At 43.5% G+C, this 28,000-nt stretch overlaps 2 protein-coding genes across 5 annotated transcripts in view; one reads left to right on the forward strand and one right to left on the reverse strand.

The window, feature by feature from the left end:
- Positions 1–2,794, forward strand: part of sgsm2 (small G protein signaling modulator 2) — a 62,547-nt gene extending 59,753 nt beyond the window's left edge. For all 3 annotated transcript variants that reach the window (XM_053872115.1, XM_053872116.1, XM_053872119.1), the window contains one exon: positions 30–2,794. In XM_053872115.1, coding sequence (XP_053728090.1) covers positions 30–118 — 89 coding nt within the window. In that variant the 3' untranslated portion in view covers positions 119–2,794. The remainder of the gene's footprint in view (positions 1–29) is intronic.
- On the reverse strand, positions 1,501–27,955 carry tpst1 (tyrosylprotein sulfotransferase 1). 2 transcript variants are annotated; one of them, XM_053872120.1, is made up of 6 exons: positions 27,767–27,955; positions 17,389–18,410; positions 10,673–10,871; positions 4,347–4,397; positions 3,908–3,976; positions 1,502–3,563 (listed from the first exon to the last, which is right to left on the reverse strand). In XM_053872120.1, exons 2-5 carry the CDS (start codon positions 18,243–18,245, stop codon positions 3,941–3,943), a joined length of 1,143 nt encoding a protein of 380 aa, XP_053728095.1. In that variant the 5' UTR covers positions 18,246–18,410; positions 27,767–27,955; the 3' UTR covers positions 1,502–3,563; positions 3,908–3,940. The 2 variants fall into 2 exon arrangements, with proteins under 2 accessions (XP_053728096.1, XP_053728095.1); XM_053872121.1 differs by lacking the exon at positions 4,347–4,397 and having other exon boundaries at positions 1,501–3,563.
- Positions 27,956–28,000: the final 45 nt, after the last annotated feature.

Consider the following 28,000-nt stretch of genomic DNA (forward strand, 5'->3'; position numbering starts at 1 on the left):
CCGTCGCTCTGTCTCTGTCTGACCCCCAGAGATGGCCGAGCGCCATAACGTCCAGCACATCCTGAAGCTGGCGCGAGAGCTAGTCCACCGTGTCCAGTCTCTGATGGACAACAAGTGAGCGGAAGTCTCAGCCGCCCATGTAGTCCAGGCGTCTGTGTCGGAGAGCAGATCCAGTCTGTCTGTTTACTGTCACATGGCTCCCCCTGCTGTCTGGTCCAACATGTGGAAGTGTCTGCATGCTTGTGAGTTTGAGCACACTGTGATTGCACCCTCGATCCGTCCAGTCTGACTGTGTGTGTGGATGTGTGTGTATGTGTGCGTGTGTGTGTGTGTGTGCATGAAACCAGACCTTTACACCCCCACCTCTGTCCTGCGCTCTCAGCTGAATGGCCAGCATTAGAGAGCGTCAGGAGTCCCAGACTGAAGCCACGAAGACCACATTAGTGACCAAATGAACTGTGCCAACAACTCCTGAGTGTTTTTTACAAGCATAAGTGTGTTGCCCGCTCCTTCCCCGCCCAGATGAACCCCTCTCCCAGCTGGGGCGGGTTCGCCCTCTCACAAATGTTGCCTTTGCCAGTTATAGCCCGCCTTCCTGTTCTGCACTTCAGCCAGTGTGTGACTGGTGCCGGTGACGCCTCCCGAGCGAGGCCCGAGGTGCCGCGAAGAACCAGGATGAGCTGCAGCCAAATGGTTGTGCACCATGTTTGAGCCCTGCTCCCAGCAGAAGCACAGAGACAAAGCACACCCACTCCCCAGCCAGGGTCAGCTCCGTAACCTCTCACACACACACATAAGTCCAGCGTCTTTGACCAGCCGAATACAGACAATGTTTATTTTGTAGCGATCGATTGCAGTCAGACCAGCCTCCAAATCAAATTTAGAATCAAGACAAATGGCTCCCACACTCCAAAGTCAGGTTGCTAACGCCAGCTTATGTCAGACACTATGAGAGGACATGTCTGTGGTGCTACAAAAGTCTTCATTTGTCAAGTATTTTAGCCGTCCAGATTTACATCTCCTCCTCCCAAAGGGATCCAGGCCCAGTAAGACAGCAGGCCATATAGGTCAGCGTGGAGGAGTGGCTCTGTGTTGAGTCTCTCCCAGTTGACTGAGCTCAGCGTTTCTCCAATCCAGCCACCCACGTTTCGACGACTTGCATCGCGTCCTTTTGGTCACGACCCACATTCAGTGACCATAATTTGACGTGGCAACCATAAAAACTGTGGACAGACAGAACAGGTGAGCAGTGGCAGGAGTCCAACGCTGACAGCCCCATCAGTGGTGACTCTTCTGCCTCACCTGACGCACTTCAGACGTGCAATACAAACATCAATCCTGAGGCAACGGTGCGTCAGCCTGTTTATCATGAAAACACAAACAGTAAAATTCAGACAACGCATAATTAAACAATTTTTACTTGTATTTATTTTAGGGAATTCGTGATTAATTAATCGCAGTTGAATGGTATAAGAATATTTGCCACAAGAAGCCGCATTTTTCAATTTGAATGAATTGAATTTGGTATATTACTGAATCAAATGATGGACCCATACATAGAGTTAAACAACAAACTATTGTTTATTTCGCATCAGTTTGACAATGGCACAATAAATCACCATGGTGGCTATATTCAAGTTTTTATATCACATTATTGAAATCAAAGCTCTTTTAAACTCTTTTAATGTCTTGAAAACATTTGTATAAGAATTTCAGTTTTATAATATTAAATTAAAAAATAAATTAAATTATTTTTTTGTAATTGAGTCCCACCTCTAATTTATTTCTATTAGAGTGCGCTGTCCAACAATGACCTATGTTCCCCTCCTGAAGTCTTTGTGCTGCACAATGATTCACTGGACTAGTACAAGTGTTAGTGGAGTATCACCAGCTCTACCACGAGCCGAGTCAAACATGCTGACTGGTGACAACTGCTGGCTGCAATCATCCCCCCCGTGTTCTTGTTCTCCAGCGCCCCCTTCTGGGTGGAGCCAACAGGAGTCAATCAATCCACCCTGAGACACTGCTGCATTTGATGCCAAACTAGAACCAGTATTCAGGGACCTAGCGTTAGGTTGCTCCAGCACAGAGGATGTGTGTGCCTGAAGGAGTTTCCATACCCCAAACCTCCCCCACCTGGTCTTCTCCTCCCAGTGTGAACTCTGTCCAGTACCACTGCATTGGCTGCCCAGCACCGACTTGCATCTGTGATCCAAGTGCCATGAGTCTTCCCCAATCCTCTCAAGTGTACTGTAGTTGTTGGGCTCTCTGAGGCGCCAGACCCCGATCCACCACCTCTCTGCCTGCCACCACCCCCCAGCAACGGGGGTCTGTGCAGAGCATCTCTTCTTCCAATCAGGACACTATGTACCAAAGCCTTGAACAGCCCCCTCCGTGGCATGACGACAATGTGCTGCATCTTGAAGACTGACTGTTTACTACACATGTTAACTATTTTTGGGAGAAAAACAATGTTTATTCAATAACTTGTGCAATGTGTGGTTTGAAGAGGAGGAGTGGGCATCGCTGTAAATAACGGAAAATGGGATATTTCTAAGGAGACATTGAGAAAAGACACTTCATACTCTCAAATCTATTTTTCTGTTCAGCTGTTTACTGTGCAAAAATACAGAATGTGTGGTTCAAGTTGACTGTTAAGTGTTCCTTCTCAATGTTGTGCACTGACTTTGGAGATTTCTATTTATTTAGGGAGGTTGCATTACTGACTCTGTATTGGTAAAATGACGTATCATTTGCCTTGAATGTATTGTATTATTAAACAAGAGTTTGTTCATTACGCCTCCGCGCTGGTGCCTGTGTCACGGTATGATGAAGCTTGTTTAAATACATCATTTGATAATTTACTGACTGATGTCGCGTCTGAACTAAAGCTGCATGTTTGAAAAAAAAAAAGACCTATTAGCAACACTAACTCTGCTGTAGCAAAGTCCTTCTGTGTTTCCAGTCCACACATATAATGGAGATGAAGATAGAGCAATAGCTTTGTTTTCTACAGTAAAATGAAAGTTTCACTGGTCTGTGTACTTGTATGTATAGATGTTGAATGACATCCAGAAGTAATGTAGTAGTAGTGTAGTATCAGTGAATCAACAGACTCAGAGCTTAAAAAAAAAATAGCATTGTTTATCGTGGTTGATACTTCAGTACCATGACATTGCACAATACAAAGGCATGAGAAAAAGAAAAATGAAGAACAGGTATTGCCTCTTTGAAAGTTCCATTCATAAATACTGTAATTTCTTATAACAGAATCACAGAGGGTTCATTATCTTAAGACTCTTCTAAAAGTTGATTAGTGAAGATGAGGGGAAACAAACAACTAGCGACATTCAAAGGCTAAAAACACCTATCATTCTTTGAATTGTTCAACATTGAAGGCCGTGGTTTCTCCCTCCCCCCGAGAGGAAGGGGCAGGGTCGATGGCAGCGCCACCGTGGCATGTTCGCTGGAGTCCGACGTGGTCATGTGAGCAAGGAGGTGGCTGGAGGCAAACGCAGGCGGTGGAATGGACGATGGTGACATCCGCGGTTTCTGCTCCTGCACTGCAACGAGAGGCCACGACAGTCACGACCGGTGCGCTTTGCTGACAAATGGGATCATCATCGGAACATTCATCCGTGCAGGACCACACAACACAAAAGGAACAAGGGCATTTATTTATCTGGCTCATGGAGACTGAGACTTTATTGCATCATGGAGAGGAGGACTTTAGAAGTGAGAAAAGCAAGTGAGGGAGTTTCACTACACTGTCACTTGCATCCTGCTATAGTGAACTCAAAAGTATGTCCCCTTATTATTAACAACACACTCTATTTCTGTGAAATAATAAGGATCTAAACTCGTGGAGTGATGAAACACAGGTGTGTTCAGTCCTCAAGTGTTCTACCTGAATGTGGAGTCGTCTTCCACTTCTCTTCTCTTAGCTGGGGTTTGGCTTCTCTGCAGACTTCTGCATCTGCAGCGGGAAGGAAATGAGATTACAGAGTTCAATGTGGCTGGGAGGAAACAATAAGAAAAAACAGAAAACAAAGAAAAAAACAGACACAAGCGAACGTTTCAAGGAACACTCAGGTCTATGCAGTGAGCAGAGGCCACCAATAGGTGGCAGTGCAGTACTTCAGACAAAAACAGCCAAGCTCAAGTCAAAACACACGAGACGATCCAAAGAAAAACCTTCTCTGTCGTGAGAGAACCAGAAGACAACAATGAGGAGAGGATGAGAGATGGTGGCTCCCAGCCAGTGAGGGAACGTGAAGATAACAAATATATGGATAGGTCAAATTTGGGGTGACTGAATTTGGAGACAGGCAGAGTGGTTACTGTACCTGTGACTGCTCTTTTAGGAAATCTGGGAGTTGAAATTCCCCTTTAAAGACCTGGAAAACAAGGAGCAGGTTGAGGACTTGGCTCCAGTGTGTTACACTTACGAATCTTCTGGATGAGAAAACAACCCAGTGTCGACTGAATCGAAAGCAGACGGACTCCGTCGAGCAGAACCTCCGGGCCACATGCCAGGAATTTCACACTGGTGTCGAACACAGTCGATTTCTTTTCAGAGAAGTCAGTGGAAGGTGATTCGGGGGCTCCACACCCTCCCCTTGCTAATCACCCAGCATGCATTTCCACATACTTGAACACGGGCCTGCCACCAGAACAGCACACCAATAGGCCGGCGAGTCCAAACAATGACAGGACACCCGAGTTACAGCCTTCTCCTGAGCAGGACGGGTGTGTTCGCAGGCCGTGGCCTGTCCACTCTTGTCCAGCTCTGTCTTGACCGGCTCTCACCTCTGAATGACCCAGGAGCCCTGAAGGTTTACAGCGGCACTTCCCTTTGAAGAGCCAAGTGTGAGACGCTAAATGCAGAGTGTGTATTATTTATCCTCAGAGATGGGTGTGATCGGCTGCAAAAGAGTTGCGAGACGACGACCAAGACGTCGGAGCAGGAGACTGTGTGAAGGGTGCTCAGCTTTTGGACTTTCAAGGAAATCACTGGCTACTAAAGGGTCCTCAGAGGGGCTCTACTGGAGGCCGCTGCTGTGACTCACTCGGTCACGTCATCCTGACATTCACCCCTCCAGCTGCAACTCATCATCATCATCATCGGCCTCCACTCCAGTGCCTGAGTGACTTCTGAACACTGCAGCAGCAGCAGATTCCTCAAGAGGACTACAAACATTCATCATCCGGAACACGTGGTCAGGCCCCCCACGCCATCAAAGACTCTGGCCATATCTCACAACCCACTCAAGTGACACGTTGAGAAAAACGCGTCATGGCTGACTTTATGAGATCTTGAAATGTATATTGTTGGTTCGAAAGTCAATGCCAAAAACTATATAATATACAGCGCATTTTGACAGCAGCTCCATGAAGATGAAGACGTGCATCACGTGTCTCTAGATGGAATCTTTTGTTGGGCCTGGTAAGTGCTTACAGTATTGGCAACTGAGTTCAACACTTGGACATTTTACTCACCCACCATGTGATGCCACGCCCTCTGGAATCGCCAGCATAAAATGAGGGACTCTAAATATAAAGTGTGGCGGACATGTTTTTCCTCATCCCCCCAAGAATTCTCTAGCGACACCTTCAGGCACAACATGATGACAGAAACATCAAAAGAAGTGCTACTTGATGTAATAGTAGTTACATTAAAATGTAACAAAACACTATTATTATTATTATTATTATTATTAACAATAATATACTATTAAGTAGTACTAGTCTTCTACTACTTAATATACTAATAAATGCAATTGAAAGTTTAGTTTACAAACTGTAGTCTGAGAGTGAGCGTCTGCAGCATGAGTGTGGCAGGGCAGCGGCTCCGGCTCTTCTGGACGGATAAAGTGAGCATCAACTTGCAGCAGTTTGATGGAGTCTCTTAATGCAAACATTGATTTTGTCTCGGGGTGAGCTCTAATGTGGAGGTAACAACGGAACACTCAATTTTACCTTCAGGACCACTACAGCATTAACATAGCCAGTTAAACTTTCCGGCTAAAATCTTTGCTCTTTCCTGGAACATATTAGGTGCAGAGGTTCACAAACATCAAGCTAACGTCCCCATAAAACCACAAGCCTCTTGAGTTCACGACAAACAAGCCCAACGGCTAATAATTCTCGGAAGAATCCCAGAAACATAAGGTGAGCTTAGGAAACATTGACACGGCGTCCCTATGAGAAATATATTTATTTCCCAACGCTTGTTATTATATTATATTATATTATATTATATTATATCCAATGGCACGAATGGTGAACATACTAAAATGAAAAGCTTGACTGACTTTGATTTCTCACAAAACTTTGTGTAAATCCATTAATTCAAAGACAATTTCTTCATTTTAAACTGACGTCCATTAGAGTACAGTCGACAAGTTCCACAGAACAAAATAAGTCAGTTTCATGGTGTTTTGAAGGCCAAAATGGCCAAGATGTATTTTATTTTATTTTATTTTGCTGACTGCACTTTATTCCGAAGCACTTTCCTAGTTGGTGGGGTCTCCACTGACCATGGCACGTCAAAGAATTCGGATTCTAATTCTGATTCTGATTCTCAAAACAGTGACAACAATAACCACAACTACTTGTTGCAGGACAGTGTCAAAGAAACAGGAGCATGTAGCTTCATGGAGAAGTAAAATACTTTTGAGCTAATGTGACCAGAGGGTTTGTCGCTTCCGGACAGTTGATGTCCAGTTGTTAGCTCCAGGTGGACACGGGGTGGGTGAGTTCTAAGCTCTGGCTGGAGATGAAGCTGCTTAAATATGACTAAAGACCACAAAGAAACAATGGAGCTTCACAGCAACAACATCTGGCCTTGACAGTTCAACCAATACACAGCAGATGTGTAGCATCTTGGCACAACATGACTGTTGTGAGGAGACTGATACCAGATATTGAAAGTAGAAACAATGAGCCACAGTCTAAACAAGAAAAAACAACCCCCCCGGCTATGAAGTCAAACTTAAAACTTGCTGACTAATGCGAAAAGATTGTCCTTATTCCTGTTCTTCTGCAGTTTCCATTCCAGTTGTGGTCAGACACATTCTTCCGTGCAGAATTCAGATACTCCAGCAGAGTCTACCCTCACCTCCCCAAATCTTTCCATATCAACAGTTATGACATGATGATGAATGGCACAAATCTTCTCCTCCCTTTTCAGTTCCTCACTGGCCAACGGAAAATCATTCCAATGTTTACTGGCTGCAAACTCGGTTCGAGAGCTATCGACAAGAGTTTCCAAGGAGAAAAAGAATCAGACCACAAAAGCCCTCCAGTATCATCATGTCTCGGATGTGTGCTGTCAAGCTCCGTTCACAGGAAGCCAGCAGACATTATTCAAAACTTGCGGAAAGGAAATGGTTTGATTAAAATATACAGGGTCGTAAATGTAAAAGTGCAGGTAAAACAGTCAGCCCAGAGAATGAGAGCAATGATTTAAAGCGCAAAATACAAACCACTTCACAAACAACTGAAACGGAAACGTGCACATGACCACACAAGGGACATCATCCTAAACTTAAACACATTTAAAGGCATTCAGATGGACCTGTCCTGAGAGAACCTGAACTCCTGGAAAGCTTTGGCAGGAGACTTACTCGCCACTTCCAGAAAAATAATCCGGTTACAGCAGCTTCATTCATTAGAGGCCTCGCTCACAAAGAGCGAACATAAGATCCTAAAAATAGCAAGTCGAAGAATTCATACTTGAACTCAGCTTCAGGAAATATCTGCACACTTCAAGTGCTCCAGGCAGATGTGTACAGACTGGGACTGGGTTAAAGGTCAAAAGTCAGGAGTGGTACACAGTCCACCAGCCTTCATTGAATTCAACAGGAAAGGTAAAATCAATGTGAGCCAGTCTCTCAGTTTACTTGTTCAGTATGCACATGCACAGACGCACTTTCTCAGACTAAAGTTGAAGCCACTGATGGGGGTAAAGAGAAATTGTTTCTCAAAAATTGAGTCCCGCCAGGATGTCGCAGACTTTTTAAATGATTGTTGCGGCTAATAACGCCTGATTTTGTGGAAGATTTTTTTTCAATGTGGTGAAAGTTAGGACCTATTCAAACTAGCCAGTAAAAAAACGTGTCACTTCATTGCTTAAAAAAAGCACAAGGCTGTAAGATTTGAAGCCAATATGCTTTATTTGTAAAAACCAATGAGTACTTCAAGTGCATAGAACACACACACACGAGAGGTAAAGGTTTGGAATGTGTGTGGAGCTGTTAGGCGACTCATTAATGCAGTGAATAAAAACGGTAACTGTTGATATGTCACACAGGGTCAGGATGTAGAGTAGAGAGAGTTGGAAACAGTGAGGAGAGAGATGGATCTTGCGGTCAGCCGTGTTTGTTTACGTCCGCCCCGTATTGTGTTCAGTTGACGGCACGCTGCTTTGACTGCTTTTTAGTTCCGTCTATTATACTATATTATACTCTGCAGCTTGCTGCCCAGTCAGTGGTGACCGAACAAGAGCGGTTCAACACTAGTGGAAAAGATTTTGACCTTCGGACCCAAGTGCCACACGTTTCCTCTTTATTTGATCATTTCTTTCTTCTCCACGGTGTCAAGTACTAAATGCAGCTGGTTCCAACCGTTGTCATGGTGACGCTTCAGCTCATAGTGTGATCTTAAATCTGCATACCCTGTTGAAAATTTCAGTTCATTTACATGATCATTATTTTTCTAATGGAGTCCTAAATATTAAAACACGTCAAAAATATTCAATCATCTAAATATTACAGTAAATACAGTAACTTTCTTCGACAATGTAAATGTGTTCTTGACTCTGCAACATACTGAATAGTCTATAAAATATCATGCCTCCCTTCCAAATTCCTCTGCTGGAGGGATTGAAGATTGTGGAAAGTGTCAATATAGTTCAATACGATCACTGAAGAGACATGAGAACCATGATATATACAGGGTTATACAAATCAGATTTCAACTGCCTACCAGATGTCATTTGAAAAGTATGTTTAAAGAGGACCTAAAGCTCTACTGTAGATCGCTCTACGTGCTCTCCTGTGAACCCTGAGGCCTTGACTACCATTAATAGCTACTTTACAAGTTTGAAGCTTTTCCTTGCTTTTTTTTTAACTCAACAGCCTCCATTAAGTAGCAATAGTTTCCTCATGATCTCACCAGGATATCCAGCTCTGTTTACCGCATTTGCAAACATCAACATAGTTGACAGACAGCGATTTGTTTGACTCAGGCGTTCACAGGGATCATCAGCTGCGTGACATCAGGTGGGAACTCATTCCTTTCAGTGTTACTTTCATTCAGCGTATTTTCTCTGTCACCACTAGATATTAAAAAGTAATATTAATCTGGAACTAAGAACCCTGGGCAGCATGTGATGATCTCATCCTGTCGAGGTGTTTTGTAGTGGCAGGATCATCACAAACCCTGTTCCTGGCTGTGTAGAGAAAATCACTGCTGCACGGCGACGTGCTTAGTCATGCACACGGCCTCCTGGTCATAAAAGAGGATGAGTCAACTCTTACATGTCGGTGCCACTCAACTGAAATATTGGGATCAGATGTGATCATGGCAGTCACCATGACTCACAGACATTCCGACAAGTCAGGACCCTGCTGCAAGAGCGTCGCAAGCATTAGCAGGTTGAGGAAGAACTCTCTGTGGCGGAAAGTGGAGTCATCATTCTTTGTTTTGTCACTACAGTCCTTGAGAAATGATTTTAAATCCATGATCCATCCATCCATCCTCACTCACTTATTTCTTGCTGGGCGGGGGGAACAGCCTTGACAAGTAGTAACAAAGGTCCATGTCCCTGGCAACATCCACCAGCTCTGAGCTCTGAGACGCTCCCATGCCAGTGAAGAGATAGAATCTCTCCCCCTGGTCCTGGGTCGACCCCTGGGCCTCCACGCCGCTAGCCGTTCCTTAAACACTTCCTATTTTTTCTGTGTGTGTGATGTTGTGTGAGAAGGTCAGACGTTTTGATTGTAAATGGTGCCACGGGAGGAAATATCGGGGTGCACACACCCTCATCTAATGTTTTAGCCCAGGTGTGTGAGCTTACCTAAGCTACTCTGAGTGTATACTGTCTCTTCTTACAAGGCGTTGCAATGGTTGTAGAAGGAGCCCATCACTCACGGTTTTGATGAGCTATATTAATAAAAGACAAAACTGGTTGCTCACTCATAAACACCTTCTCCTCCACCTTCAAGGCACCTTCTAAATACCAGGCAAAGGAGGAGGGAGGTAACCGTTGAGGCTGAAGGACGTGATCAACAAGGAGAAGAAGAGGACAGGCAATTGAGGAAGATCATGGAGAGAAGTTCAGGTGAAGAGGCTCAATTGGGGCTGCAACCTCTGATAAGAAATGCTCAAGGTCAAAGAAGACCGGCCGCACAGAGGTCCATTCTTAATGACCATCGATATAATAATGTTAAGAGCATTTGTGGGATACACAAAGCACGATCAAATCACAGAGAGACACGAGTGGAGCTTCAAATACTGGTTCACGGTTCAGACAAAACTGATTGGTTTGCCTCAAAATGATTCCGCCATATGGATGCAAAAGCAAGTAACTGTTTCTGAGGTCTGCAGTAATTCAATAAAAACAAAACACGTTCATCCGGAGAGTGCCATCTGTGTGACGTTTACTCACCCTTCTGGTGTTGTCCAGCACCTTGGGGTCAGGCCTCCCGTAGTTGGGAGGATTAGCGTGGGGGTCATAGCCCAGTGTGGCCAACATAGGAGCTATCACAGCCATGTCCCTCACCACGTCTGCTGGGATCTTTCCCACCCACTTGGATAAGGCCTCTACGTTGACTGGCTTGATGACTTGGTCAGTGGAGCGCTCCACCCTGAGGACACAGGACATCTTCATTACATGTGGCTCAAGTGCATGATTCATCAAAAGGTACTTTCATTTATCAATGTCCTTGACACTCAAGGTTCATATATTCATCGTACTGCATGTCTAACACGGAAACTGTCTCTAAAATGAAATGAAATCAAAATGAAAACCGACTGTCTGGGTTTTTACATAGTTGCGGAGGGCAGAACCCAGAGTCCAGTCAAGTTTGCCTGAAAGGTGGCAGTTCTTGAATTGGAACTTAGTGACTCAGAAGTTTTTGTAAATATTACCCATATCAGAGGGAAGTACATTTAACAAACACAAAAAAAAAATACATTCTGCTACCTTGGATTTCCAGCTCTATTTTTCTGTGTGGATATTGGGACACCAAAACGTTGTCAAAGCAAGTATTTCAGAGGGCATTTTGTTTTTGAGCACTGTTTTTGAGGCTAAAACCTGATTCTGAAGCATGACTGACTGACCATAGTCCTCCTGTCTGGGTTTGAGAATCTGTATTGTTCGAGTTCAAATGTCAGCTTATGTCTCATATCCATCCTCGCAATGGTGAGGACTGTATTATCTCATTCCAAAACAGAGCCCTGTATTCACATAGTCATATATTGTGGCGCCAGTTCAAGTAAAAAAAGTTAATTAAATAAGAGTTTAATGCAATGCAATACTGTAAACATCTTATCGGTGAAGCAAGTTATTTTATGTTTGCATATTTATATCAAATATGACTAGGTGTACAAAAAAATTAAATAATAATTAAAAAAACAATATATATGATTTTTTTAAATTATTTTATTTTATTTTTTTCTGTTCTAATGTTTAAAACTTGTTTTATTCAAAAATAATACATCCCACAACATTGAACTTGTCAAGGCAGATCTGCTACAGCTGCCCTCTGCAACATAAAAACATTAATGATGGTTGGTTGTTGTTTTTTTTTATGATGCAGATCTTCTGAACACAATGTAAGCAGTATAGTTCTTGAAATGCCAACTGACAAAATAAAAACGTCACATGACTACTTCACATCAGGCTGGGGTTCTTAATGGATGAACATCTAGTCAATAATTCATTGTAGGACCTACTTCACCCAAGGTGGTGTTTTGTATCACCACCGGCTGGTGAGAGGGAATTTGAGAGAGACATGGGCAGGGAGGTGGATGGAAGAGCTCCCTGGTCTGGGTGAGGTAATGGAGGGTAGGACTCCCAGCAGGGATGGGCCTCCACTCAATCAAGGGCCGATAATTGATGCTAATGCTTGGACGTGGTCCCGCACTGGGAACCCAGCTACCCACTAAAAGAGATTATTATACAGATAAGGGTAGAAAAGAAGCTGCAGGTGGGTGAATTAATGGTGACTGTCGTGGTTAAGAGGCATTTTATACCAGGTGTCAGGGGGTTCGCATAATGGACCCAGGCAGCGTGTTTGGGAGGAGATGAGAGGAAGTTCACAAAGACAGAGAGAGGCTGCTGCCAGAGCTACTTGTGACTCACCACTTGAATCCAGTACCATCAGGTCCTATGACATATTGGTAAGACAGTTGGCCAGATGGCACCACTACTGTATGTATGAGCGAAAAATGTTTGGAGGATTCTAGGTCTTTTGAATACTGATGTCTTTGCAGCTTTGTTTTGACCAATCCATGCACATTCCTCTCATTGATCCCTCACTGTCATCACAGTGTTTGAACACAAATATGGACTAGAGTCAATAACCTTTATCAGGAAATAATAAACAGGGTTGTGACAAAGTAGTGACCTCACGAAAAAGACGAAACAAGGTTTACGATATGAAATACTCATACAATAAAACAGATTTTTTTTTAAATATCAACAAACAAAGAAAACAAATTTGATTCTGGGCTTCAATTTAACATAAATTTAAGACCTACAATCCTGGAGCACTTTTGGGGATTTGTGCTTCAGGAAAGTCCTCTTTAAATAACTTGTTTTGACAAACCAGCAGTGGTGTTACATTCATTCCATTTTATTGTGAACCACAGAACAAATTAGGAAGCGCTGTGCAAAATGTTTGTAAACTAAAGTTCAAAGTTAGACACTTTCTTATTTTTTAAATTTACTATTTTTTTAAAAAGAATCTACACAATAAAATACAATTGACTCACATTCGATGTGAATAATCCATTTCTTTCAGTTTGGACAGACAAATGACAACTTGGCTTCAATGAATAAAGAAATAATATGGAAAGACATTTAAATTCACATAAAATGGGATTCATTGCTGTCATTTATTTCAAGTCGTGGTCTTCTAAACATTCATTCCACCCGGGTTCATTGTTCTCTTAGGATAAGATATAAACCGGCACGGCTGTGAACAATGCACGTCTGGCATAAGTGAGAAGAGAGTAAGAACACAATCCCTGCAGCTATGTGGGTGAATTCACATTACAAATATATTTGAGCATCATGCCAGAGGAAATGAACAAGCTGTGCTGGAGATTCGCTCTGTTAACATCTGTATTTGAAATAACCTAATGTGCAACGTCTGGGTGATGCTGGCAGCCGGCACCAGTCAGATACTCTAGTTTTTGTGAGAGAAATGTCAGCAGAGCAAAGCAAACATGGAGGCAGAAATGTGGGAGAGATTGGACTTCACTGGAGTTGAGGAACCTCAGTCAAATTCCTTGCATGAATATACACAACGATGATGTTTCTGGAAAGAGTGAGAAGCCAGCCAGCTGAGAGAGGTGGTGGTGCATCATCCAGAGAGGTGACACACGTGACAGATGGAGGGAGACCAGAGAGGAGCTAGAGGCCGCCAGATCAGTCGGGGAGACGATGGTCCTGGAGAGGTACCAGAGCATCACATGGGGAGCGACCATATGGATGTCATGGGCCTGTGGTGGCCGCGTGGCTGAGTGGGGTGGAGCGCCATGTGCAACATGGCGGTGAAGCTGTAAAAGTTTTATTAACGCCGGTTCAGCTTTTCTCTTCACCACAACTCAGTTCTTCTGACAATTTCGATGCTGCCAAAGACGATACTGGCTACATGGTAAAACTATAGTTACTTGATGTATTTATGACCAAGCCTCAGCCTGAGATTGTGTTGCTATATGTTTTACCTTCCTCTGCCCAGCACAGACACAAAGCCATATACCATCCATGAATTTAAATGGCTCTTGTTGTTGTCCCATTGCGTAAAACGAAAAATATTTATTGATGCTGTGTGTTCTACATTACTCCATGTGTCCTGTTTCATTCATGTGTGGCCACAAGGCTGTGGGTTTGGACAGCGGCTGCTGTGAGAGCGAGTTAAGTGAGTCCTTGTTACTCAGTGGTCTGGACAAACTGAAGTACAGCGAACAAACACTTAAACGTCCAGAATCCGAGCTCACTTGAAAGCATTGAAGAATAATAGAGGGTGACCATTTATATTTTGAATTTTTACTTGAAAAGTAGTGATGTTTAGTTCGATTGCACTTCTAGAAATGACAATCTCAGTTCTTTATTTTAAGTTTGGAATAAATTCACCATCAAGACTTCCTTCTGCCAGTTGAAAGTGGAAGAGAGAACCCTAACCCTACTGCTATCATGAGGGGATTTCACTTGCACTGAGATGTGAATTTTAGGGCTGCCCTTAGTCAGACCCGTCTACTATAAGATTAATATTGGGAGAACAAGCTAGAGAGTTACTCACAATGGAAAACTCCATGACAGGCAGCATAACAGGAACCTTTGATTGGTTTAATGTTGTAATATTTGCATGTAGGGATTGTTCTAATACTGATATAGTACTGATCAGTACACACACCCAACCGGCCCACTTTGCTGTGCTTGTCAAATACTTGCTCATGACAGACATGAGCCTTTGCACGGAAAATAAGGCGGCGTAGCTCGCAGCTCCACTGTGTTCAGGAGCGACGTGGCAGGAAGCACACGAGGGGTTGCACCCCTTCTGCGTTTCCTCAACGACTTCCAGAGGCCAACCTGCTGAATCACTGAAATCAAAACATATCTGACAGCAGGCCAGGAGCTACTTTCAAAACAGTAGTGCAGCCATGATCTCATGGCTTCCAAGTCACAGGGGTAGGATGTTGCATTTACAATTCATTTTTACAGTGGAATGTTGTACGCCTTTGTGAAAACATGGAAACGATTTCATTAGTTTTTTTGTTTTTTTTTTTTTTGCTTTGGTGTGCTCACTGGCACATGCTTAACAGAGGTCACAGAGAAAAGAGAGGGGGAACCAGAAGGCTGTGTTTCTGCCCTTGTGTTTCATCGTACTTCTCATCTTAGCTCTCCCTCTACCCTGGAGCCAGTGATCCTGAAAGCCAAGTATGCATCGGCATGTCTGTGCTCATTGCAATTGAGAGTGACAGCCACTCCACGTGCAGTCTGTCAGAGCGGCAGCACATTTATAAAAAGCCATTACCCTACTCCAACTCCAATGGATGACAAATCTGCAGCTGCAGAGGAAGTAAAGAGTTAAAGTGAAGCCGAGCAGAAATGTGGCCCCATTATAGCTGTTAAAGAGACATTACAAGAGGGGGCTTCTGGAGACCTCCTTAAGATGCTTATTTTCAGCAAAGATAATAGCAAAGCTGTTTTCCCACGAATCCCATTTAGGATGATGTCATTTTCCATTCAACACAAGACTTAATTTCAAACATCCCAAGTGAGTTTTTTTTTGTGTATGTGTTAAATGGCGCAGGACTGTGTTCAGGTCAAGAACTACAACGGGACGCAACAATGCTTAAAGTCTGACACCGGTTGCTGAACCTCATCACTGAGATTGCCAGATGAGTTTTTTTCCAGAGATGAAGACACCGCGCCACACTATCACCAAAAGATTTGCAGCTATCAGCAGAACCTTGGTGACTTGATTACCCAACAGCTCAACAAAAAAATGCTGTGTTGTCACGAAATATTCTGTTCCTCCATATGTAACGGATGCAGTGCACTTGTTGCCAACAGCAATGCAAATGGAGAGCTGGACAAAGACCAGAGAGGTTAGTCCCAGACTGCTAGCTCTCAGCCACACTGTAATGGATGTAAATCTGGGGGCCACTACAATAGGGGAAATGTCTTATTATGGTGTTGTCTAGCTGGGGCCGATGTCCGATCCCTGACATCCCTTGTTTGATGGGTCTTGGCCTTTTTCAATGAGATGCTTCTAGGGTTTACTTAAAATAACGTCAATCACATATCTCCCCTCATATGATATTGTTGCTATGTTTCACAATGTCTTCTATACAAGACTAGGGTTGTCACGCAGTAGAGGTGAATTTTTTTTTTTTGTGTGTGTGTTTTTTTTTTTTTTCCTTTTCTTAATTTAGTTATCTATTTATTTTTCATTGTGATGTTATTGACATAATTTCTTTGTTGAATACTGTTGGGGGGAAAAATAGAGAAAAGAAGATATTGATCATTGAGATGTATATTTCTGCTGTTATGTGTCAATAAAAATATTGTTTAAAAAATAACCTCAATCACATTTGCCCCTTCCAAATCAGTCTGACATCCACAGTCCAACATGGACTATGGATGTCAGACTGTGGATGTCAGAACTACTGCACCAGTAGTTCACAATGTGTAATTCTAAGAAGTTCCTTTAGTAATGTGACCTCACGCTGGCTTTTCTTTCTCACTTCTAGTTCTTCAAGAAATGTACCATCATTTAATATATGTTAATATACAGCCATTGTTGGCGATAAGATTAGATTTTGATAAATTCGAACAATTGGTTGATGATGCACAAAATCATGCGTCATTGCAGAAACATAACTTTTCAGATGTGATGCTGGAGAGAAAATTCTAATTTCTCTTCGTCGGACTACACAACCTGGATAATGCAGTTAATGGCTTGACTGAGCTATTATATAGAGGCGAGTAGCTTGGCTATGATCGGACTGACTAGACGAATCATGGTCTAAAGTCCTTATATACAATGGGGAGGTGTGTGTTTTAACAGTGCTGTGCAGTACGAGTGTAGCCCATGTCTTGGGTGAACACATACAAAAACTGATGCTGTGTGCCACTGTGTTGCCACTCACAATGTCACTGTTGTTGGATGTTGGTTTTAGATCACAACCACTAGGATGGACAATATGGACAAAAAGAAATATAGTGATAAATGTCATTTGGCGGTAACAATAATTATCATGATAAATTTTCATGGTAATGATCGTGATATGCAGAATTCTCATCACAGAGATTGTTTTTGGTGGTATACTCTTATTTGCATAAGGTGACCTGCAGTTTTCTTTTCATTTCCTGCCATAGGCCTCAAAAACTCAACATGCTCGGTCAAGTCCTTGTTCTTTAAGTGGCTTTTAGTTGCCTGCGTTGATGAGTGTTGCTGTGGTGTGCGGTGAGCAGGAAATAGGGAGGGGACACTACACAGCACACGTGGCTTCTTCAGACAGCAGGCTGTCACAGGGGATCGTTTTTTGTGATCAGCAACGAAGCACCATGAGTAACTGTCATTCTGGCATTAAGCAGTGCAATACCACTATGTAACATTGAAATTGCTCAACAAAATGTTTACTCACTTTGAAAGCGATACTCCTCCGGCTTTCCCGATGAGCTGCTCGTGATGAAGGACTGCATCATTCCAGGGAACGTTCAAGAATTTCAACAGCGTCCTCATCCACTTCTCAGGATGAAGCACCAGCTCCTCGTAGTGCACGGGCAGGCACTTGTCATATGCCTCCAGGCACTGAGAGTACATGGTTTCTATGGCGCGGTTCCACTTGGTCAAGCAGTCCCGATAGCTGCCCAGGTCAAAGCCAGCAATGGTCACCTTCCGTGAAATCATGGAGTGAACTGAGGCACGGCCATCACGGATCATGAGAACAAACTTGGCACGAGGAAAAATTTTGGCCAAGTAGGAGAGCGACTTCAGTGCAAACGGGTCCTTGTTGCAGAGGAAGTTGGCCGGCTCACCGTGTTTGACGATGATTTCCAGCAGAAAGGCCTGCATGGCAGCGTCCAGCACCTCGTCCGTCACTCCAGCCTCATCCAGTCGCATCTTCTCCCTCCCAGATCGGCTCCACATCTGCTTCATTGCCAGGATTCGTGGAATGACTCGGGTTTCTTCACCACAGCGGACGTCTGGATGGGCGTCTAGCATGGCTCGCATTAGTGTGGTCCCACTGCGGGGCACTCCACCGATGAAGATAAGTGGCATGTCCTTGTTGTAAACAAAAGGCGTGCTAAGGTTCTGACCCGTCCGTAAGGTTGTCCGCATGCTTCCCCCAAGCGCAGACAAAGGCAGAATTCCACCAGGTTGGCTCCGCTCTTCGATGCGGTGGTGGCACTCCATGGCGTGGCGACCAAGGTAGAATACAGTCACCGAACTGATGACCAGGCAGGCCACCAGCAGGTTCTGTTTTAGCTTGCCAATCATGCTGCAGGCCACAGGTGACACAGGGCGGTAGTGCAAAACAGGGAGGCCGGGATAAAGGAGCGAGGGGAAGGGGTGGTACCAGCCTTTATGGTTGTCTTGGGTGTACCAGGTATGGATGGAGCTCCCTGGCACACAGCAGATATTGTGTCAACACCTCCATCGGGCCTAGAATGTGACACAAGAAAGACATTGCTTATGATCAAACAATTACCAACAAGAAGATTAACAAACTCATTGCAACAAGAATTGGCAAATACACACACACACACTTTTGTCTTCCCATCTTAGTGAGGACTGTCATTGACACCCATTAACATAATGCTTTCCCCAACCTCTCACCCTAAATCTAACCATCTAAAACACATGGCTAAACACAACCTTTACGCGAAACCAAACTAAAACCCAATGATAATAACTGAGCAATTTTACAGTTTTAACCCCCAAAATGAGGCTTGACTAAGTCAGGACCAGCCAAAATGTCCGTACTTAGCAGAAATGTCCTCACACAGGTTCTCACAAAGATAGAAGGACAAGAACACACACACACACAGGCACGCACACATCAATAAGTGTGAGGATAGAAGAAAACTGACGCAGCTGTGTTTGAATGAGTCTTGACTCGTTTGAAGAGGATGTTGCGTCAAAAGGTACAGAAGAGACTACTAATCCATGCCCAGCCCAGCTCTGGCAAAACCACTCAAGGGCAAAGACAAGGACACACTGGGAAACAGCAAGGACTGACTTACACTTGTTCAGCATTTATAGGACTAGTTGCTTATCCCGCATTAGTGGCTTCAGTGAACCTTCGACCATTCAAATTCATGCAACGTTCAACTTACATTGCAGCCAGTGGACTCATCAATGAAGCGTGCTCCCAACATCCACAGAGCCTGGTCCCTACAAACAAGTTTTTTTTTCTAGTAAAGCAGCAGAATGTACAGGTCGCAGCCAGATTCCCTGGGCTTTTTTCTTTGTCGTCTCTTCTTCCCTACTGCTCTCTTCCATCCTCTTTTGTACTAACTGTACTGTGGAGATCTTGTGTTCCTCCTGCTTCTTTTCAAAATATTTCAATATTGAGTCAGAACAGACATTGTTCAGTTTATAGAAACACAACTATAACATCATGAAACACCTGGAAGCTGAAGGCAAACGTTGAGCAAAGTTAAATATCACAATTTTGCACCCTTTTAACCAGGGATATCAAATGTGTGATTATCTTTAAGAGCATCCAATAAGAGAATCAGGGTTCTGTGTAGGAGGGGTAGTCTCTTGATCTGTCCTGAGACAGAATCTTTTTGTGGGTGGTGTGCTGAGTTGAGCTGATTGGTGCGCAACACAGACATAAAGATTAACACCACATTTTTTGTCTGCGCTCGCTCTGATTTTGAAAACCCTTTTGTGTGTTGCCCTCTTTTGATACCTTCCCTCCTCAACTATTTTGCTCTCGCATAACTTGCCACACTGTTGCCGCCACTCTTTACCAAAATGCACACCGGACAGGAACTTGAGAGTGTGTTTCACGAATTTTACAATTTTACAAAATTACAGTAATTTGCACACACACATTTCATGAAAAATGTTTGTTTAGTTTAAAATTCTTATTATGGTCCGTAAATGTGCCCAGATATAGACTATATTTGCATATAAATGATTCATACAATACCTTAAAGAAAGAGGGCTATAATGCTCAAGGCATAGCAGCTCTTATTTTGCCACGGCTTAGGGCCACAATGGTTAACTGACGCTGGCAAAAGGAGCAGTGTTCTGAGATAGATTTGGCGGCTGGAGGTTGGTTTTGAGGCTGCAGGAAAAACTGGAACAACAAACAGATTCACGGTCACAGCTACTGCAACATCCTTTAACGGTCGAGCCTCACTTGTTGACAAAAACAGCTGAAAACACTTGAAACTCACCCCAGCGAAGGGGGCACCTATGCTGCTAAAGCGCCGGGGATCATTATGAACATAATGTCTTTCTACTAAACACGCTTTCTGTCATCATATCCAGCATGTTTCATATTTGTTTTAATTTGTGTGACCAGTTCATGCACGCAACATAAAGGGGGGAGCTAGCAAGCACACTGCAATACATCAGTGGATGTGTTAAACACACAGAACAAAATGGTGGTGTCTTTTTGTCTGACATTGTCTGTCTGCAACAATGTTGAAAAAAACTAGTTTCTTATATACCTGATAAATGTGAGAGGCTATACATACAACCTCAACAAATTTTGAAGGCGGATGTGGAAACTCCACCTCTCTCTCTCTAAGTCTGTGTACATTGAACTTATGAAAAGCTACTAAATCCACTTAGCTTTCCAGCAGGCCTTTAGCGAGGATTTGAAACAGGGCGTCCAAACCCTGCCCCTGGTTCATTCCCCTCCAGACACTATGTCAACCACTGACTTTACAACTTGCTTTGTTAAACACAAGTTGTAAACATCAATTTGTACAGAAATAACTTTTCACAACATTAAACATCTCAGTCAACTAAGAAACTCAGTACACAGCTGACCCTGATTAATTAAAAATATGCATATTTCCATTCATTCCCTTACTACAAGCTAAATGTCTTTTCTTTTATACATATTTATGCAAGATAAGCAACAGTTTCATCAGCTGTGTATCTGTTTTCTAAACCTTCACACAGTTAAACATTCATTAATTCAAACAAAATATATATAAAAGCTTGCCGCTTGAATAAATAGAACCACATGAATTTTGATCCCTGTTAAGCTATTTTGCTCGTGTGCATGCAGCAAACAGTAACGCTCCACGGTGCAGCTCGCTGCACGGCACTGGGGAGCAGGCTTTGTGCTAGAAAAAAAAAAGCCAAAATACTCCTCTGATTATAAAGCTATGTGCTAGCTTTGTAAATGATTGTTTAAAGTTTGGAACTTATCTGTGTTTCCTCCTCTCATCAGCCTCAGACATCCCACCAGTGGCAGCACACCTCCATGCCACGATTGTGGCGACTAGGGAGATGCGGATAAGCGTAAGATTACGTCGGTAAACAAATACGGCGCCCCTGATGGCCAAGCTACAACTGCAAAAGTGTTGAAAAATGGTGAATTTCGATCATATTCACTGGAAATACCAGGCGGAAACACTCCTTTCATGGAAACTAGTGTGTTGACACTATGAGTGGGGCAGTATATAGGCACTAATAATCAAACGTTTAGGGCGTCCTGCGGTGGATACAGGAGGGGGTCCATTTTTTTCATGTTTTGCAGTTCAGGGCACCCTGATGCCCTCCTAGCTAAAACCCTGCTTTCCATCGACTGACTACCTGCTGGGGCGATCCATTATACTCTCTATATATATACTGTATTAACGCACAACACAGTGGAGAAGCAGAAACAAATAGAGTTTCTGTGGGTGAGGATGCCCCTCACTGTGACCAGCGTTGGTCACAGTGAGTTTATATATCAGGGTTTCCGCTGCACCGCCACAGCCAAAATGAAAGCCACCACACCTTCAGAAAAATGATCTCTATACATTTTTTTATGTGCTGCAGAGCTTTGTTCCTTTCTCTTATTTTATTTAAAATAAAGATGATTATACAGCATGTTCATCGGCTTGAAGTCAATATTCTACAGTGATGTAACTATATATACATGTACAGGTAAATAAAAAATGTTATTTAGCATCAAGGTGTCTCTTGTCGTCATAATATGTAGGCCTGACTTAGAGGGAAGAAGAGTTTAGATGTTGATTTTATCAGATTTCCTGTTGGCCATACAATGACACATTGCTTGTGTTTAGTGAAGGTAGAATTTCCCCCTCAAAAATTGCATGCCGAATCGCAATATATACGAACGTATGGAGGTACGCATGTGTAAAGCAGGATACAGCGGAGTTGCAAGACTGAAGGCAGCGTTCCATCAGTGTCCCTGAACCATCTGTCTCTGACCTGACGCCATATTGCCAACATCCTCTCTGTGGGTTACAACATACGTATGCGCCAACTGAATGTGTTTGCTTTCAAACTAGGTGCAGGTGGTTACACAACACAAGCATCACTTAACAACTAATGACCAAAATCCCCTACACAAAACAGAGAAAACACCCAGGCAACACTAATCTGAGGATCAATGCTGTTATGTTCTTTCCTGATGACTGAGAAACATTTTTGTGTTTCCCCCCCCACACACACACAAACACCGTTTTACAAGCTAGTGTATTCTCCAGAGTGATTTGGGATGATGGAGGGAGAGAAGAGCTGTAAAAAAGCAAGTTTGCTCATTATATTTGGGGGGGCGCAAGAGTTCGAATGCTTTTGAGTCTTGTCTGTTTGCGGAAAATCATTAAAAAATTTCATCTTACAAGTGTATGCCAACAAGAAATCAACATATTAAGAAGCAATATTCAGAGGAAGTCACTATGGTCCTGACAATGTAACATCTTCCATAAATCCCCCCCAAAAAAATGTAGAAATCACCCTTGTTGCTTTCACAGACCATGAACACAGATTTATTTAGCTTATCATTTTATTTTTAGCTGATTTAATTTAATGCTGGAGTCCCAACTTCAATTCAATTTAGAGAAAAAGAGCAGAAAAAAAATAGAGAGTGAGACCCTACTACGGGCCGGTGGAGACGCAGTGTTGTGTTACACCTTGCACCCAGGCTCAAATGTGTTTGTGTTAAATTAATTGACGCTCTTCTCTCCTGTTACTGATATTGTATCCTCCTTGCAGGATGTTTTCCCCATTGATCTGTTAGTGAAGCGGTGGAGGCTTGGGGCTGCGGTGAAACCAAACCATATCGCCACTTAATAATAGCAGGGCTGGAGCTGAAGAGTGTGATGCCTGGGTGGGAGGTGGATAGAAGGAGGTGGTTCTGAAGAATGTTCACTCTTGATGCTTCACTATGGACTTAAAACCAGTAGCCAAACCATAACTTCAGCTGTTGTGATTTTCACAAGACACTTGTTTTGTTTGCTGGCTAGCGGGAGCCTTTTATGTTTTAAACCCTCACTCATGACCCCTTACAGTTCAGCTCGGCCTACATAGGATTATGTTTAGTCTTCTACTCCAGCTAAAACTAAACAAAGTACCTTTATGTGTAATGGTGTAAGTACTCCGTATCAGTGAGTACTTACACCCGTTACTCATACCCTACTCCATTTGGGAAAAAACTGGTATCGGTGCATCCCTAATGTCAGCATCTTCCTAAATATACTGTTCGTTTTTATTACACGAGGCTGTATCACTTGGCGACTACCGTTCCAATCTCATGTTGTCATATCACACAACCAAATCTCCAAACAAATTAGGCAAAAATTTCCAGCGGCACAACTGACAGTCTCTCACAGCAAACAAGAGTCTTACCCAAGTTATATGTGACATGAATAACATCTGTGAGAGCATTATTCATGTTGCAAGGAAAAGATATTCCAGTTACTGCAAAGACCCTTTCTGTAAAAGTTCAGATAACACAAGTCCAACATTGATTTCAAGAGAACGTTCAGACAGATATCCTTGTTGTAGTGGGGCACAAATGAGTTGTGTGTTAAACCTGCACTACGACCGCGAGCAAACACTCCATCAAGTGCCACTATAAATCTGTCTTCCTCGGACACCCCCCTCCAAGTTCCATAGCAGGAGCCCTGGCCACTTGCTCATGAAAGCTTTTACTGACGCAGTAACACCAAAGCAGCGCTGAACCACCAGTGTCGTGTCACACAGAAGCTCTCTGTTTGCATATCCCGCAATTGTCTCGTACAAACAGCTCACGGCTTTCAAACCACATTAAGGCAGAACCTCACTTACCAGGAAGCAAAAAAGTCCAGATGTTTGAAATGTTAACCAGTAGCTAAATAACTGCAGGCTGTGATCTTCTCCACGCTGAGCCAACACACTGTCATCCATCACTCAGGCATCTCACAGTAGGAGTCACAGAGCAAAAGTGGCGCAATTAATGTCCAGCTAATATTGGACTTGCACGCGTGTAAACAGTGGCGTCTCCTTCAGGGAGAGAAATTCTGCATGTAACCGTTATAAGCTTCATTAAGATGGTGCCGGTACATACAGCTAATCGCCAGCCCTCAGCAAAATGTTCCTATTGACAGTTGGACCCGAAGGCCTCGCTGTACTTTGCATGTTCAGCAGGACAAACGGCCGCAAAGGACTCAGCGGCTTGATCTAGCAATTGCCTCAAACATGGTCATCGACCATCGGTCTTGGTCACGTGATGAACCCAGAGGCCCCACACACTCATCCAGGAAAACTGGCCTTATGGATCAGTAAGGACTGGAAGGGAAAGCTCAGCGCCGACTACAAAACTCTCAGTTCTGACCAAGTCTAGATTCTATGTAAGAGAGGACAAGTTGTTTACGTGTACTGAAGCTGTGGAGCCTCTCTGTGCAGTGTTGACTACAACAGGCTTCTTCCTGTTGTATGCAACACCTCTGTGCTTCGCAACAAGTGGGGAAAGAAATGTGTTATATCAGCAGTGTGAGAACAGTTGTTGATATTGGGGGGGACTTATTTTGCTAAGACTGAAATGTCTCTGTAAGTCGCTACATTGTGCGCATTCTTATGTTTATTTAGTAAACAGAACAACTCACTTAAATGTAAGGTGTGAAATCAGTGTACATGTTTGCTAAAACTGATTCGTGAAGGCTTGTGAAACTAACTCACTAACTTTTTAAATACAAGTAGAGATGCACCAAACCATATTTTTTCACTTCCAAGCTGACCCCAAAACCAATATTTATTATTCCAATCCAATACCACAGCTCAGTTTGCTTAATTATTCTCATCATTATTGTGGATTGTGGCAAGAAGTCAGTATCAGAAAGCCTGTCAACATCATTAAACAAATGTCAACTATGAAGATTTCATATTGACAGTTAATATTCATTCCAAAACAGATAGATATATATATAGTAAATAAACTACAAGATGCTGCTTCATTTGATCAGAAATGACATGACTCCCCTGTGCAACAAAGCCTGGTGTAGCATCTTCATTCATGAGTACACAATGTATCGAGAATAGCATGGAAAACGCCCAAATCTCCACAGGCTAAGCCACAGGACCAAGCCTAGTATGTTGCCTCCCTGTCATGATGTTTTGGATTTGTTCAACGGGGAGGAGGTCCCGGGGCAGACCCAGCACTCACTGAAGAGTAAGAAGGGAAAAAATTCTCATGATGAATGAAAAAGCGTGGGTGATTCCAAAACAGTATAGTGTTGAATTTCAGCGGCTGGTAACAATCAGTTTCAAGCAATTTTATTTTGACATATTTATTTAACAGTAGCATTTTAAAGAGCTAGCATTCCATAGTAAATACAATGTGCCCCACTGACACACTCCATCCCTGACTCTCCGTGTGCTACATGCGAAGGCACGCCTGAAAGTGACTCCAATCTTATTAACAGCTTTGTGTCCTCCTGACTGCCTCAGAGTCTAGTAGCCGCTAAGCTCTATCAGAACGTGGCACGTGGAACATTACGTTGACTACATACAGGGACGAGAACCAACCAACCAAACTGGTTCACAAGATTTTCTGATGCCTAGTGCAGGGGGCCAACACAACAGTCAAGTCACAGGCTGAACAAAATGTATATTCATAAGAACTCCTTCAAGTGACTTGCTGCTTCTTCTTCATTCTTGTTCTCCCTTTCATCCAACTCACAAATCAGTTTAAGAGCTCTGCAGGCTGGAGAGCAGCCTGCCAAAGGGCACTTTGTCAGTTTCGTAGGTCAGAACATCAACATGCACTGGAGGGGATCTACCCTTTGGTGTGCAGTAGTAGTTTTGAGCCAACTACAGTGTTTTCAAAGCTGTTGCTGGCCACATAACTTGGCTCGAAAGCCAGATTTGCTTTGACTTTGACACATGGTCAAGTGTGTCCGCCTTGCACCAGATGGAGGAGGCATTGCTTAGCATCGTAAGTGGTTACACATTGCTACGATTCAGATTTGATTTTAAATGTTGCAAAATTGATCAAGAGTGTATTAAAAATCTGCTAGTTGTCCGCCATTTTGCAACTATGCACAACATCCTGATGCCACCACCCCACGCAGTCTGTTCTGGAACACACGAGGAAAGCACCAAAACAAAGACGGCAGAGAAGGAACTTCACTTCGGTGTCATTTTGGGTGTTACCTAAAGCCCAAAATCACTGAGCTGGACACAACGCAAAACTGTTTGCAAGCGTTGCAAAACTAAGACCAAGCACTTGAGCGACACACATGTGCACCCGGAGATCACACATGCAGCAGTCAGTGTCCGTAAGCTGTTCACTGAGGCAGCTGTGCCACAGCTTTACCAAGAGACTGAAAGAACGGCCCCCAGTAAAGGCACTTTCCAGAGAACTGACAGTAAAAAGGAAACATGTTTGACTAAACTATTATTTTAAATAAGGAAGAACGTTTATTTTAAAGCTAAACTGAAGCAGTGTGTGATAAACAATACACAAGCAACTCTAATGGAGTTTATTGCTGAATGAAAATTGAATAGAAGTAATTTGTTTTATATTAAGCACTTAGTGTTTTGTATTGCCAACTGATTTGGCAATACATTTGGTCAAGTAAATGACGATCAGTGCAGTCTCCAGTTGTCATTCTGTCACACAATGAGGATTGGATAATGTCATGATCGTTTCACATGGAACCGTGAGATAATAGAAGACTAGTTACACCGGAAGCAGAATGAAGGAGGACTGTGGTTTTCAGTCATCATTCTGGCTCAACATAATGTAGTAAGTCAAGAGTGGCCTGACGCCTTGTGTCTTTGGTGAATTTACGAAAAAAACAATCTGCACTTGGTACAAGAGAAGGAGAGGCAGGAAGTGGACATCCTTCAGTCAATATCAGTGAGACATGGATTTCCAAAGTCACCCAAGCAGAGTTGCCCGCGTTCCTACAGAACTAGTGGAAGCAGAAGTAACTGATCTGATTTGAGTGAGAACCAGCGAGGAATTCGTCAGTCGAAGACGGTCGGGTGGTCGACATGAGTCTTATCACTCAAACACGAGTGGCCATCAAGAAGCGCCTCGCGATGGCCATTATTTTCAAACCACAGCGTAACGAAGTTTTAAAGACAACACGGAAGCACCAGCGAGGTCGTTTAGAATCCGGGCTCCACCGTGATCCGGCGAACATTGCATCCCCATGAAGTCGTCCTGAAGTGGACCCCTTATCGGTGTCGTGTACCTTTTCATGCGCCCCACCCGTCATTTATATAAGAGTTTAGTAGATCTGTGGCCAAACCTTCTCTGAAGGTAAGTGACGAGATCGAGGACATATTTGTGTAACGGTTCACTGGCAGCAGAAGATGGAAGCGGCTCTCTGTCAGCGGTCACCCAACGCACGCCTCCTGATTTCGGTTGGCGTCGTGCTTGTGTTTCTCCACAAGTGATCGCTGACAACGCATGCAATTGTGTAACATCCTGTCTTCTCCAGGCACAGAAGGAAGAAGGTTGTTGACAGAAACAGCGGGGATTCTCCTGTAGTTCCTCGGCAGAAATGTGTCGCAGCTGCACAGACACCAAAGCTTTGAAATAAACCTACCGCCAGCTGCTCAGACTGCGCAGGAGGGTCTGAGATGACCACCTCTGGATAGTCCAGCCGGGGTGTCGGGGCAGTAGCGTCGTCCGTTTGGGTCACTTTTCCAGCATTTTGTGCGTCAGCGGTGTTCGGCGCACGGTCACTCTGCTCGCGCTGGTCAACGGGAGGTAAAGCAGACCGACAGACCCCAGCGAGTAGACTGCTCCCCTGCTGGGTGAAAGCCGAGCTGTGAGTGGT

The sequence above is a fragment of the Synchiropus splendidus genome, chromosome 8 (assembly GCF_027744825.2).
Source record: "Synchiropus splendidus isolate RoL2022-P1 chromosome 8, RoL_Sspl_1.0, whole genome shotgun sequence".
Classification (NCBI taxonomy): Eukaryota; Metazoa; Chordata; class Actinopteri; order Syngnathiformes; family Callionymidae; genus Synchiropus; species Synchiropus splendidus.

Excerpts from the sequence above, each read along its gene's own strand:
- tpst1 (XM_053872120.1), bottom strand. The coding sequence starts at position 18,245 with ATGATTGGCAAGCTAAAACAGAACCTGCTGGTGGCCTGCCTGGTCATC. Across the intron at positions 4,398-10,672 it reads TGCTGGACAACACCAGAAGG|GTCTTTAAAGGGGAATTTCA; the intron begins GTGAGTAAACGT and ends CTTGTTTTCCAG. Across the intron at positions 3,977-4,346 it reads TCCTAAAAGAGCAGTCACAG|ATGCAGAAGTCTGCAGAGAA; the intron begins GTACAGTAACCA and ends TTCCCGCTGCAG.